This window comes from Staurois parvus, unplaced genomic scaffold, assembly GCF_062004578.1.
Source record: "Staurois parvus isolate SC_StPar_1 unplaced genomic scaffold, SC_StPar_1.0 ptg000652l, whole genome shotgun sequence".
In the NCBI taxonomy this organism is placed as follows: Eukaryota; Metazoa; Chordata; class Amphibia; order Anura; family Ranidae; genus Staurois; species Staurois parvus.
The window spans coordinates 4,357,562-4,370,618 of NW_028318448.1; the positions used below are offsets into that span (position 1 = coordinate 4,357,562).

Genomic DNA, 13,057 nt, shown 5'->3' on the forward strand with positions numbered 1-13,057 from the left:
GGACAAGGGGGCACTCTTTACATCTGGAGGAAAAGAAATGTAATATCCAAATACGGAAAGGTTTCTTCACAGTAAGAGCTGTCAAAATGTGGAATAGACTCCCTCAAGAGTTGGTTCTGGCCAGCTCAGTGGATTGCTTTAAAAAAGGCCTGGATTCTTTCTTGGATACACAGAATGTAACTGGTTACTATTTATAGGTAAAGTTGATCCAGGGAATATCCGATTGCCTCTCTGGGGATCAGGAAGGAATTTTTCCCCTGCAGGAACAAATTGGATCATGCTTTGCTGGGTTTTTTGCCTTCCTTTGGATCAACTGTGGGTATGGGATTATAACTTTTTTTTTTTTATGGTTAAACTGGATGTCATTTTTCAGCCAGACTAACTATGTAGCTCACTACATATATTTAGGAGCTCACCAGATTTCTGGACAGAATCAACACATTTTTTTGTATTTGCAGAATTTATATAGGAAATTACCATGTACTGCAGATATTAACTGAATGTTATTAAGTGTTCTTGCATGGCAAGACCACTTACTGTTATCTCACATATATATTATTATTATAGCCAAATTTACCACCCTAACTCCTCCCACAGTTTTTACACTACATAGACAAGTAATATGTAACGTGCGGATTGTTCCCGATTGGTGTGCTATTAGTTTGTGGAACGTTTCGCCGAATGGTTCACGAAATATCAGCATTTTTGTGGTGAAATTGGTCCCATAGGAATGAATGGCAGAATGTTCAAAACTAAAGTGGGAGCTGACAAAAGCTAGAGTGTGAGCTGCAAAATCAGGACATTATTTCTAAACTGCCATCACTCCCTCATTTTCAAGCCCACCTACACATACAGTCAGGTCCATAAATATTGGGACATCGACACAATTCTAACATTTTCTGGCTCTATACACCACCACAATGGATTTGAAATGAAACAAACAAGATGTGCTTTAACTGCAGACTGTCAGCTTTAATTTGAGGGTATTTACATCCAAATCAGGTGAACGGCGTAGGAGTTACAACAGTTTGCATATGTGCCTCCCACTTGTTAAGGGACCAAAAGTAATGGGACAGAATAATAATCATAAATCAAACTTTCACTTTTTAATACTTGGTTGAAAATCCTAGACATCACCAGACGCTGGGTTTCATCCCTGGTGATGCTCTGCCAGGCCTTTACTGCAACTATCTTCTGTTCCTGCTTGTTCTTGGGACATTTTCCCTTCAGTTTTGTCTTCAGCAAGTAAAATGCATGCTCAATCGAATTCAGGTCAGGTGATTGACTTGGTCATTGCATAACATTCCACTTCTTTCCCTTAAAAAACTCTTTGGTTGCTTTTGCAGTATGCTTTGGGTCATTGTCCATTTGTACTGTGAAGCGGCGTCCAATGAGTTCTGAAGAATTTGGCTGAATATGAGCAGATAATATTGCCCGAAACACTTCAGAATTCATCCTGCTGCTTTTGTCAGCAGTCACATCATCAATAAACACAAGAGAACCAGTTCCATTGGCAGCCATACATGCCCACGCCATGACACTACCACCACCATGCTTCACTGATGAGGTGGTATGCTTAGGATCATGAGCAGTTCCTTTCCTTCTCCATACTCTTCTCTTCCCATCACTCTGGTACAAGTTGATCTTGGTCTCATCTGTCCATAGGATGTTGTTCCAGAACTGTGAAGGCTTTTTTAGATGTTGTTTGGCAAACTCTAATCTGGCCTTCCTGTTTTTGAGGCTCACCACTGGTTTACATCTTGTGGTGAACCCTCTGTATTCACTCTGGTGAACTCTTCTCTTGATTGTTGACTTTGACACACATACACCTACCTCCTGGAGAGTGTTCTTCATCTGACAAATGTTGTGAAGGGTGTTTTCTTCACCAGGGAAAGAATTCTTCGGTCATCCACCACAGTTGTTTTCCGTGGTCTTCCGGGTCTTTTGGTGTTGCTGAGCTCACCGGTGCGTTTCTTCTTTTTAAGAATGTTCCAAACAGTTGTTTTGGCCACGCCTAATGTTTTTGCTATCTCTCTGATGGGTTTGTTTTGTTTTTTCAGCCTAATGATGGCTTGCTTCACTGATAGTGACAGCTCTTTGGATCTCATCTTGAGAGCTGACAGCAACAAATTCCAAATGCAAATAGCACACTTGAAATTAACTCTGGACCTTTTATCTGCTCATTGTAATTGGGATAATGAGGGAATAACACACTTGGCCATGGAACAGCTGAGAAGCCAATTATCCCATTACTTTTGGTCCCTTAACAAGTGGGAGGCACATATGCAAACTGTTGTAATTCCTACACCGTTCACCTGATTTGGATGTAAATACCCTCAAATTAAACCTGACAGTCTGCAGTTAAAGCACATTTTATTTGTTTCATTTCAAATCCATTGTGGTGGTGTATACAGCCAAAAATGTTAGAATTGTGTCAATGTCCCAATATTTATGGACCTGACTGTATCTTATATCAAAACGTTCAGCTATCCCTGCTGCCACTAAAAATGTCCATGGCTAAGCCATAGTCCTGATAGTTTTCACAATATGACCATTTGTTTGCAACTTACGCCGCCCATTGACATTCATTGAAAATTTACTCTAGACACCTGAAATTTGAAGGGAAATTTTTAAACTGCGATTGTGCCTATAGTTTAAATATTTCAGAGACATACTATGCATCAAAATGTAGGTCTGGGTCTTGTGATTCTCACAATATAAAGCTCTTCACTGTAGTATAGTTTTAAAACTACAACCGTTTGAAGATGGCAACCGCCAGTGAAGTGAGCAAGTTGGAGCAGTTTGTTTTTAACCGCCCCTCTGCTCTTGCTGTAGAGTGAGTTGCCATAGGAACCCAGGTGTGGGAGCAGGCAGCAGAGTGACAAAAGCTACTCTGCCCAGTCAAGTTGTGGACTACTGGTGGAGGCAAGAACACTTCACACAATTTCCCCATGAATTGTAGATTTTCTAGTTTTTTTTGTTGTCCAGATGCACAGTTTAAAGCATATCTAAAAACCCTATAACAAAAATGTGATATTACAGCTTGCCAGCTCTTTGCTCCCCTTAACCATTTGCCCTCCACAGGATTTACCCACTTTCGTGACCAGGCCATTTTTTTGCATTACGGCGCTGTGTTACTTTAACTGACAATTTTGCGGTCGTGCAATGCTGCACCCCAAATTACTTTCTTTTTTGCCCACAAATAGAGCTTTATTTCAGTGGTATTTGATTGCCTGTGCGGTTTTTATTTTTTGCGCTATAAAAAACCCAATATTTTTTACTTTTTGCTAAACATGTCCAGTAAAAAGAATTTTGAGAATCAAATTTCAGCATAAATATAGGCCAAAATGTATTCGGCTACATGTCTTTGCTAAAAAAAAAAATCCCAGTACATGTAAATTAATTAGATTACGTGAAAGTTATAGCATTCACAAATGGCGGTATATATACACTGGGATTTTTTTCTTTATTTTTACTAGTAAAAACGGCAATCAGCAACTTATAGCGGAACTGCGGAGCCATTCTGACACTGGGGGAAACTGACTTGATGTCACTGACATCCCCAGTGACACCAATACAGTGATCAGTGCTAATAAAAAAGCACTGACACTATACTAACAGCACTGGGCAGGAAGGGGTGATCAAAGGGTTAACTGTGTGCGTTGCACTGTAAGCACACACTGCTTTGCATAGCAGTGTGCAGGAGCCGACAGGGGAAAGAACTGTATTGTTTACTTAGTTCTCTCCCTCTGTCGGTAATGCTCCTCGATCACCGGGTGCTGGTGAGTAATTACTGGCCGGGACCCGGTGATTGACAGCCGAGGTCGCGAATAACAGCCCGGGTAGTACTTGCGCACGCCCCAGAAAAGCAAAAACACACACGTGATTTTGCGCACCTTTGTCACCCTGTAGCAGCATTACTGCTATAGGGTGGACGGAAAGCAGTTAAGGATACTCACCCTCTCCATTTGTCCTGTTTACCATTGTCCGTGAAAAAAAATCATACATTTTGTTTGCAGAAAAAGTATTAGAGCGGAAATCCTCCAATGGTGACACTAGTTCTGGTGACCTGGGGGTCCCCAAGGAACTCCTTAAATTTGAAGGGATTTCTGCTCACTTCCCATTTGATTATGGGACAGTAAGTGAAGGGAAATCTCTGCACTAGGACATAGATGGCAGAAAAAAAATCTTTACTCTATCCAAAATGAAAATAAAAATGTTGCCTATATTTCTACTTTAATGTGGTGGCTGCATTCGTTTTTCACACAAGCTTTTTAATGTTTGTTTTCACCTGGTAATCCTGGGAAAATACACTTCTTGTCCTTGAGTGGCTAACTCACTTCCCCACTGCATCTATGGAGGAAGCAATGATTACCACCCAGGCTGGAGTTTAAACATGTCTGCCTTTGCTCATCTCCTATAAAATTAGTGAGAGATATTAGTAGGTTTTCATAAGAAAGATTGTTTTGAACTTCCAGTTCAACTCACAAGAAATAGGAAGAACTTGCATTTCTGGCAAGATTGGCAGGTATTTTAAAACGTACTTCCTGAAAATGTTCTTAGCTGGAAAAAAACCCCCCAAAAAATAAATAAAATTAATATGCAGACACCATATCTAGGGTCTAGTGAGATGCAAAATATTTACATTTTTGCTCTTTGGTTTAGTTATCTTTTATTATACAGGAATTGAAATGTTTATCATTTGCTGAAAACCCTTTTTTTTCTTGATGGCTGACTGGAAAATAAAGCCGAATGCCAGGAATTCAGATGTTTTGAAAAAAGTGAAGGCACGTTAAGCCCAGGAGGTGTCATGCAGGTCTTATAGAACTCCCCGAAGATGGCCATCGCTGTAGTTCTGGGAGCCCAACACTTCACTTTCTTGTGCCATACACTTTTTGAGATGTATAGTAAATAGAGATCCAGGGGGTATCATGCACCTCCTTGGACTTGACTCAGTGTGACTGCGCTTTTTACAAAAAGGAGCTGGATTCCTGGAATAGAATTTAAACTATGAATTTATTAATGAGATAGTAAACCCAAAACCAAAAATGTAATATAATTGCAGCATGCCAATCATTACATTTGGTGGCTGCATCTGTTTCTTTTCTTAGTGTTTTTCCCTATTTTTACCCGGTGATCTGCTCAGTAATACATCTCCTGTATTAGAGTGCCTCCACTCCAGATGAAGGAGCATAGGGGGCACCTTTGGACAGCAGCATTTTCAGTTTGATGGGAAGGGGAGTATTAGATTTAATAACAGATTTAGATACACTAACAAATTGAAGCCAAACTCCAGCTAATACTTTATAAGCAAATTTTGCTTTTGGGGTAAAGGTTTTACATTAAAAAAAAAAAAAAAAAAAAATCACCCGTCATTGTTAAATGGCTTGTCTCAACTCTAACTAATACATTCAGCTGGAGAGCTTGTTCTTTTGAAAGAAAGAAAGAAAGAAAGAAAGAAAGAAAGAAAGAAAGAAAGAAAGAAAGAAAGAAAGAAAGAAAGAAAGAAAGAAAGAAAGAAAGAAAGAAAGAAGAAAGAAAGAAAGAAAGAAAGAAAGAAAGAAAGAAAGAAAGAAAGAAAGAAAGAAAGAAAGAGAAAGAAAGAAAGAAAGAAAGAAAGGAGACTTACTGGCTGGATCACCAAATGAAAATAAAAGAAAGCCTAACAACAAGAAATGAACGCAGCCATTACATCTAAGAAATCGTAATCTACAATGTAATAAATGTGTGCTTATGGGTTTAAGACCAGTTTAATGAGACAATCACATTTCTGCAACTGGGCAGCGTGAGCAAAAGCGTGCTCAGTCTTGACCCACAGAGAAACATGCTGCACTTTATCAGATGCGCAGAAGCGACATAAATTAATGGCACCCCACGTATTAGCAGTTGTAAATCGATTTTGCATGCAAAACAAGTTGTATTTGCTATCTTTAGATATTTTGCCAGCAATATTCATAACACAAAACACGATTATGTTCCTTCAAAGACAAGCAAGTTGAGACTAACTTAAAAACATAGCATGGAGACCCAAGTACCAGATAAAGCATAAATCAGTACATAGAAAAATATTCCCCTAAACATAAATTAAAACACAAGTAGCCTAATGAAGCTCAAATGCTATACAATGCCAGCTGTATATAAAAAGTACAAGTAATTTACCTAACGGTTTCCTCTGCTACTGTAGTCTCTACACTTTGCCTTGTTAGGTTTGCATAGAGCAGGGAGGGTTTAGAATGTGTTCTAAATGGTTCACATGACACACTGCACGGCATGCGCACAAACATAGCAACATACTGTATTAGCAGTACTTGCAAAGTTTTTGGGCTGTAATCCAACTTAATGCACAAAAAAAAAAAAAAAAAAAAAAAAACAATTAGTGAGTGCTGCAATATTGTGCAAAACGTAACAGCAGACATCATGCACTACAGTATAAATATGCCGTTAGGATCACTGTCTATCCCTTTTGGGGAGATTTACATAGACAGCAATAAAAACCTAACCTGATCAAACTCCTCTAAAATTACCTTATAGATCATGCTGTTTTAGAACAAAATACCTACTTTTCAATAGCCTCAGGAACCAACTTCTTCCACTGAAAAACAATTGATTTAGCAAAATCTCCCACTTCAGTATGTTTTCGGAAGCCATTTACGGTTTTGCCTACTCCAGTTTCCTTAGATAAAAAAAAAAAAAAAAAAAAAAAAAAATGTTAACCCGTGCAATTCAGATGTTAAAAGCAGTCAATAAAAAGGTATTCTGCTTTAACTGCTATCCCTGCTTATGTACCAATACACCAAGCTCCACAAACAAAATTCCCTCTGTGCTTCTAACCACAACATGTTTAAAGCTGAAATTTAGCTATGGTTATTTTTTTTTTTAAGTGTTACATTGGTCCAGTGTGCATGTTCCATATCTGGCTTATCACCTTAACCTGTAATTTATGCAGCACATAGACTTCTGCTAGGTCTGGGTAAATGCTGCTCTCATCTCCACCTTAATCTGTAATTTCTGCAATGCACAGACTTTTTGCAAAACTCAGAACAATTAGTGCATATCTTTTTGTCTGTATGTGCCGATTGATTCTCACCTCCGCTTGCATCTCTTTTATGACTTTGGTTGGTCTGTCTTTCAGAAACACCCCCCCCCCCCCAATTCATGTGATCCTGATCAGTTCCCAATTGGGGCAGAGAAGAGTTGCTCATTTGACCACCAGTCAGACAGTGAGTGTGTTTGATGCTGGAGTGTGAAGATGCAGTTGAACACAGCAGTTTAATTAAAGCAGGATAACTCAAGCAGCAGGAAGATACAACAAAGAACTCTACTGCACACTGGATGGACTGCAAGCAAACACCCTGGGAAACATCTCCTACAAGTCTGAGTCCCACTCCATGTACTTTTTAATATGCCACCTCTACTCTTCATATTACTATCCTGTGTTCCCAAAATCTAATTTCTTTACCCCTCTGCTCCACTCCATAGCTTAAACATCTCATCCTCACTGCTACCATCTCCTTACTACTGCTCTCATCACCTCCTGCTGATACTTTACTCACTTGCTGACCCAAACACCAGGACAGGAAGGCATGTGCACTCATATACATCCCATTCCCACCTTACTTTCTTCACCCTCCTTCTCCTAACCTCTGGGGATATCTCCCCAAATCTGGTCCTCCACTATCTCACCCCCACACCTGGCACCCTCTATCTTCCGGGAATAGTCGCAATCCGCTTAATTTAAGATCAATCCCCATGCTCCCAAAAACCACCCTCCCTTTTTCATGTGCACTCCAAGCAGCAATCAATTACCCACAGAAACCTTCACAACTTTAACCCTTCTCTTTTCTACTCTGCAACTGACCACCTCTATGACAGAATCTCTCCCCTATCCTGCCCTGACCTGGCCACTGCTGTCTACAACAGTTCACTTTCATCCACATTAGACTCACTTGCTCCTCTAACCGCACGAAGCATCAGGCCCCGACCATTACAACCTTGGCAGACTGACGACACCAGAAATCCTGAGACATTTGTCTGCAGAGATGGTTGTTCTTCTGGAAGGTTCTCCTCTCTCCACAGAGAAATGCTGGAGCTCTTTTAGAGTGACCATTGGGTGCTTGGTTACCTCCCTAGCTTTTCCCTCAATCATTCATTTTGGCCAGGCGGCCCGCTATAAGAAGATCCCAGTGGTTCCAAATTTCTTCCATTTACGGATGTTGGAGGCCACTGTGCTCATTGGGACCTTCAATGCTGCAGAAATTTTTCTGGACCCTTCCCCAGATGTGTGCCTTGATACAATCCTGTCTCGTAGGTCTACAAGCAATAGTTTGAACTTAATGGCTTGATTTGTGCTCTGTCATGCACGGTTAACTGTGAGACCTTATATAGACAGGTTTATACCTTTCCTAATCCTGTCCAATCAGCTGAATTTCCCACAGGTGGACTCCAATCCAGTTGTAGAAACATCTCAAGGATGATCAGTGGGAACAGGATGCACCAAAGCTCAATTTGTTGTGTCATGGCGAAGGCTGTGAATACTTATGTACATGTGTTTTTTTTGTTTTAGTAAATTGCGAAAAGATTCCACAATGAACTTCTTTCACATGGTCATTATAGGGTATTGTTTGTTGAGGAAAAAAATTAATTTTATTCCATTTTGGAATAAGACTAACATAACAAAATGTGGCAAAAGTTAAGCGCTGTGAATATGTTCTGGATGCACTGTACATTTCAAAAGTTTTGTACACCCAAGAAAGACTGCATTACACGAATATGGAACATTTTTGTCAATACTTACCACAAGAATTTCCAATGTAATGTCAAGCTCTTGCAAGCTTTTGAGAGTTTTGGAAATCTATTTTCGAATAGGAGAAAGACAAGTTGTTATAGTAATAACAAAAAAGATTTGGCTTGAACAGACATTTTTTACTCATGTAAACCAACTTTTGTTCTTTTTGTAAATATGTGAGCATGCTACAAACAAGCAGCTCCAACATTTCATTCACTTTCAAAGTGTATTTGTTCTATTATGAAGTTCTATATTAAGTGGTATAAATAAGTCCCGCTCCACTTCTCTGGAATTTTGGAGTCATTGGGAGAGATCTTCAGCTTAAATTTAGAATTTCAGAAGACCAAATAAAAAAAAAAATGTAGCCCTTTCCTATAAATCTTCTATTTGTAGCACGTATCAGGAGATACTTGCTCCAATGCATGTACCCTACTGTTAGACACCTATTGGAGCTGCGATTCAGAGGCGACATGATACACATCTTGCCCAAAGCTTCAACCATTTTGGAAACTCCAGAAAGTTTACAGACTGCTCTATTCCCCCATACTCCAGGATTTTTTTTTTGACAATTCTATCATCCCACAAAAAGAATACAAGTGATCATTTGTTAAACACCTGGTTAATGCAGCTCACTCTTGTATCACCACATTATGAAAATCCCCCACATTGCCCTCTTTATCACTCTTGTTCTAAAAGATCGACGATATGAGGATGATGGAGAAATTGATGAGTGTTGTGAAAGGTATAGAGGAGGAAACCTATAAATTGTGGTTTCACTGGACAGTATACTCTCGCACCACATAATTCCAACAAATTTATGCCAACTGAGTACGAGGTTTTGGTTTTAGCCCCATGTGGTACTTGGTGGTCTTGAGGTCTTAAAGTGGTTCTAAAGGCAGAAGGTTTTTTTTACCTTTATAAAATCTTTGCATGAAGGTAAAAAAAAAAAAAAAACACTTGTGTGCTGCTCCCCCCACAGCCCCCCCAATACTCACCTGCTCACCTGAGCACCTGCTCGATCCAGCGCTGTGCACAAGAGCCTCAGCTGTCCCAGGACTCCCTCTCATCATTGGTAAAGACAGCAGTGTGAGTAATTGGATCACACATCAGTGCCCCCCATAGCAAGCAGCTTGCTACTGGGGACACAGTTGAAGAGGGAGGAGCCAGGAGTGCCATAGGGACCCACTAAGAGGAGGATTGGGGCTGCTCTGTGCAAAGCCACTGCACACTGCAGGTAATGATGTTTTTATTTTTTTTAAAAACAAACCTTTAATACCACATTAACAGCCCTTCATACTGTAATGCTATGCTTTGAGAAACACTGCATAGTCATATCCATAACAAACAAGTTGGAGAGAGACTCTGGGGAGTGATACCGACCAAGGGGAGGGGAGGAGACTACATCCCTTTTTTTGTTTTTTTTTTTCTCCCTGACCTTAGGCCTTCCTGTGCTATACTGTATAACCCTAGGGTACAGATCCTATTTCAGTGAGTTCTGTTTCAGACACAGTTTTGAGTGGTACATTTAATGTGCTTTTGACACTAATCTACATAACCTTGCAATCTTACTCTTACCCATACAACCCCACATATTGCTATCCTGTCTAATAGAAAACCTAACCAGAACTATGTTTTTTTTTCTTTTCTGAAAAGGATCTAATATTTTGAATGGTTTAGATTTTGTGTAAAGATTTTATAAAACATTAATAAAGAAGTGTTCTAAACACAGACCTAGGCTCTCCAGGCACATAATGTTTCAATTTAGAATACCAAGAGGATTGGAAGTGCTGAACTTCTTGAGATATTACCAAGACGCACAAGTTGCTCAGCTAAAAATATTGTGCTAACAACAAGACACCACTTTGGGTCAAATTGGTAGCAGTGTACCACTGTATTCACAACCTTCTGTGGCTACATCCCACTGATAGAAGCAATCCAATCCTATAACATGACACTCTTTGTAACTCTAGGACAGCAATGGGCAAACTACGGCCCGCGGGCCGTATACGGCCCTGCGGACCTTTTAATCCGGCCCGCGGAGCGCGATACTGTTAGGGTGGCTGTCAGGATGTGTGTAGGCGGGGCAGCGTGACGAACGTGAGGGGAGCTAGGCTCCTCTCACAGTCTGCCCTGAAGACCGGAACGGCGCGGGAACATGGCGAGAGGAACGTGCGGAGCAAAGGTAAGTAAATTGACACAGGGGGGGACTTGGCTTACTACTTGGGGGGGAATAGTACTATGGGGGATGAAATACTATATGAGGGATGAATTAATATGGGGGATGAATATGGGGAATTAATTACTATATGGGGGATTAATTACTATATGGGGGATTAATTACTATGCTTACTATGGGGGAATATTACTATACTTACTATGGATGACACATACACATCATTCATCTACTCTTGGTCTGGCCCCTGAGTCCAATATATGAACCCATTGCGGCCCTCAAGTCAAAAAGTTTGCCCACCCCTGCTCTAGGATGATAGCAAATATTGGGGAGGTCTACTCTGTCCACATCTAACCTTACTATCTAGAATACACACCCCTTTTTTCACTTCTGGATGTGAAACACCTCAGGTCTTTAGACACTGGAATGATTTAAAAATTAGACATTTCCACACCCTCTTTCCTCCAATGGTGTCAAATCCACTGCTGAACTTCAGAGTCTATCGGGATTTTAGTAGAGCAAAAACACTTAAAAACAAAAAGTCAGAACACTTGATTTCTGGTAAACCAGCAGATATACAGTATTTCTGTATTTGCAGCATTTTAAAAAGACAAAGCATGTGGAAATGTGCATGTATTGCAGAGATGCACTGAATGTTTGTTTTTTCCCTCAGACAAACTTTAAAAAGTGACTATCAATTCAACAGCAAGAAGCAAAATGCTCACAGGTATAAAAAGGGATGGAATGTTTACCCCCCCCCCCAAAAAAAAAAAAACAAAAAAAAAAAAAACACATTCTACCCTGGACTATATTAGTCTCTGAAGAATTTATTAAGTTTAGATTAATCTTTAAAAAGCATGTTAAAGTGTGTTTTGTCATGTTTTACATCTTCGCATAGTTAATCAAAGTTAAGGCTGGCTTTATGATCTGGCATATCGGGGTGCAAATTGCATCTAGGCAATACAGAAACAGATTTATTTATATATATATATATATATATATATATATATATATATATATATATATATATATATATATATAAGCATTAAGCAGCCATAAGAGAAACAACCATGCTTCCTAAATACAGTCCTGTGTTTTTATGCAATTGCAAATCTAAGGGCTAATGAGCACTGGGCATTGGGGGGGGGGGGGGGGGGAACAAAAAACCTTTTACAGGCATTTTACAATTTTTATTTTTCTGCCTCTAAATGTCCCCCTATGTTAGCCTATGTGTTCATACCTGCCCTTCCCACTCCAGAAAATGGCCCCCACTCACCTCTGTACTCAAAAGCAATCATCAGTCAGCACTGTTCTCACTAAGCCCTGGTTCACACTGGATCCAACTTTGAAATCATGTGAAGCGGTGTTTCACCCACACAGCTATGTCATTCAGTCACAGAGTTCCGTGAATGAACTACAAGTCCCGCCAGCCTTTAAGGCTGTCGGCTTGTAGTTGTCAATGAGCTACCACGATACTGTTGAGTGCCATGGTAGTTCACTGAGTCTGTCAGACTATCTGCATGCCCGTATGGGATGTATAGGCGCACAGATACACTGACAGTTTTCAGGAGTCCTGCATTGGACCCAGTGATCTTCTAATCGCTGGAGCAATGCTTTCCACTTATATAAATAGTAAATGCACATTTTTTTACCTGAAAAAATGGGCTTTTATTTTAAAAAAACTTATCCTTTAAACTGATTCATATAATCAATTGTAATCAGACAGGGTGTTACATGTTATTGCACTTAGATCATTCGGTTTGCTTTTTGCACAGCTTCACACTGCTAAGTGTCATAGAACGATCACTCTTATATAATACTATGATCTAGAAACCCGATGCAAAAATTACCTTGAATAAAAACATCACTTGCAATTTCAGTGACTGTAACAGTCATGTGGCTTCCCATTGAAGAACCAGACCTATACATTATTATACATTTCTAAGCATTCATGTCATAAAATATATTCTACTGTCAAAGTGTAGCCATTTCACTTAGGAGGTAATAAAAGGTCGCTTACAAGCTTGTAATATTGCTCACTAAAATAACACATTTCTTGATGGTCATACTTCTACATTTGCTTATCCTTTTCCAGCAAT

At 39.8% G+C, this 13,057-nt stretch overlaps 1 protein-coding gene across 7 annotated transcripts in view; it reads right to left on the reverse strand.

The window, feature by feature from the left end:
• Positions 1–13,057, reverse strand: part of LOC149448881 (elongin-A-like) — a 114,699-nt gene that overhangs the window by 71,743 nt on the left and 29,899 nt on the right. For 2 of the 7 annotated variants that reach the window (XM_089694149.1, XM_089694152.1), the window contains exons 2-4: positions 8,795–8,851; positions 6,561–6,673; positions 6,309–6,335 (exon numbers count right to left, since the gene is read on the reverse strand). In XM_089694149.1, coding sequence (XP_089550275.1) covers positions 6,309–6,335; positions 6,561–6,673; positions 8,795–8,851 — 197 coding nt within the window. The other 5 variants (XM_089694153.1, XM_089694150.1, XM_089694156.1 and 2 more) reach the window with 5 other exon arrangements.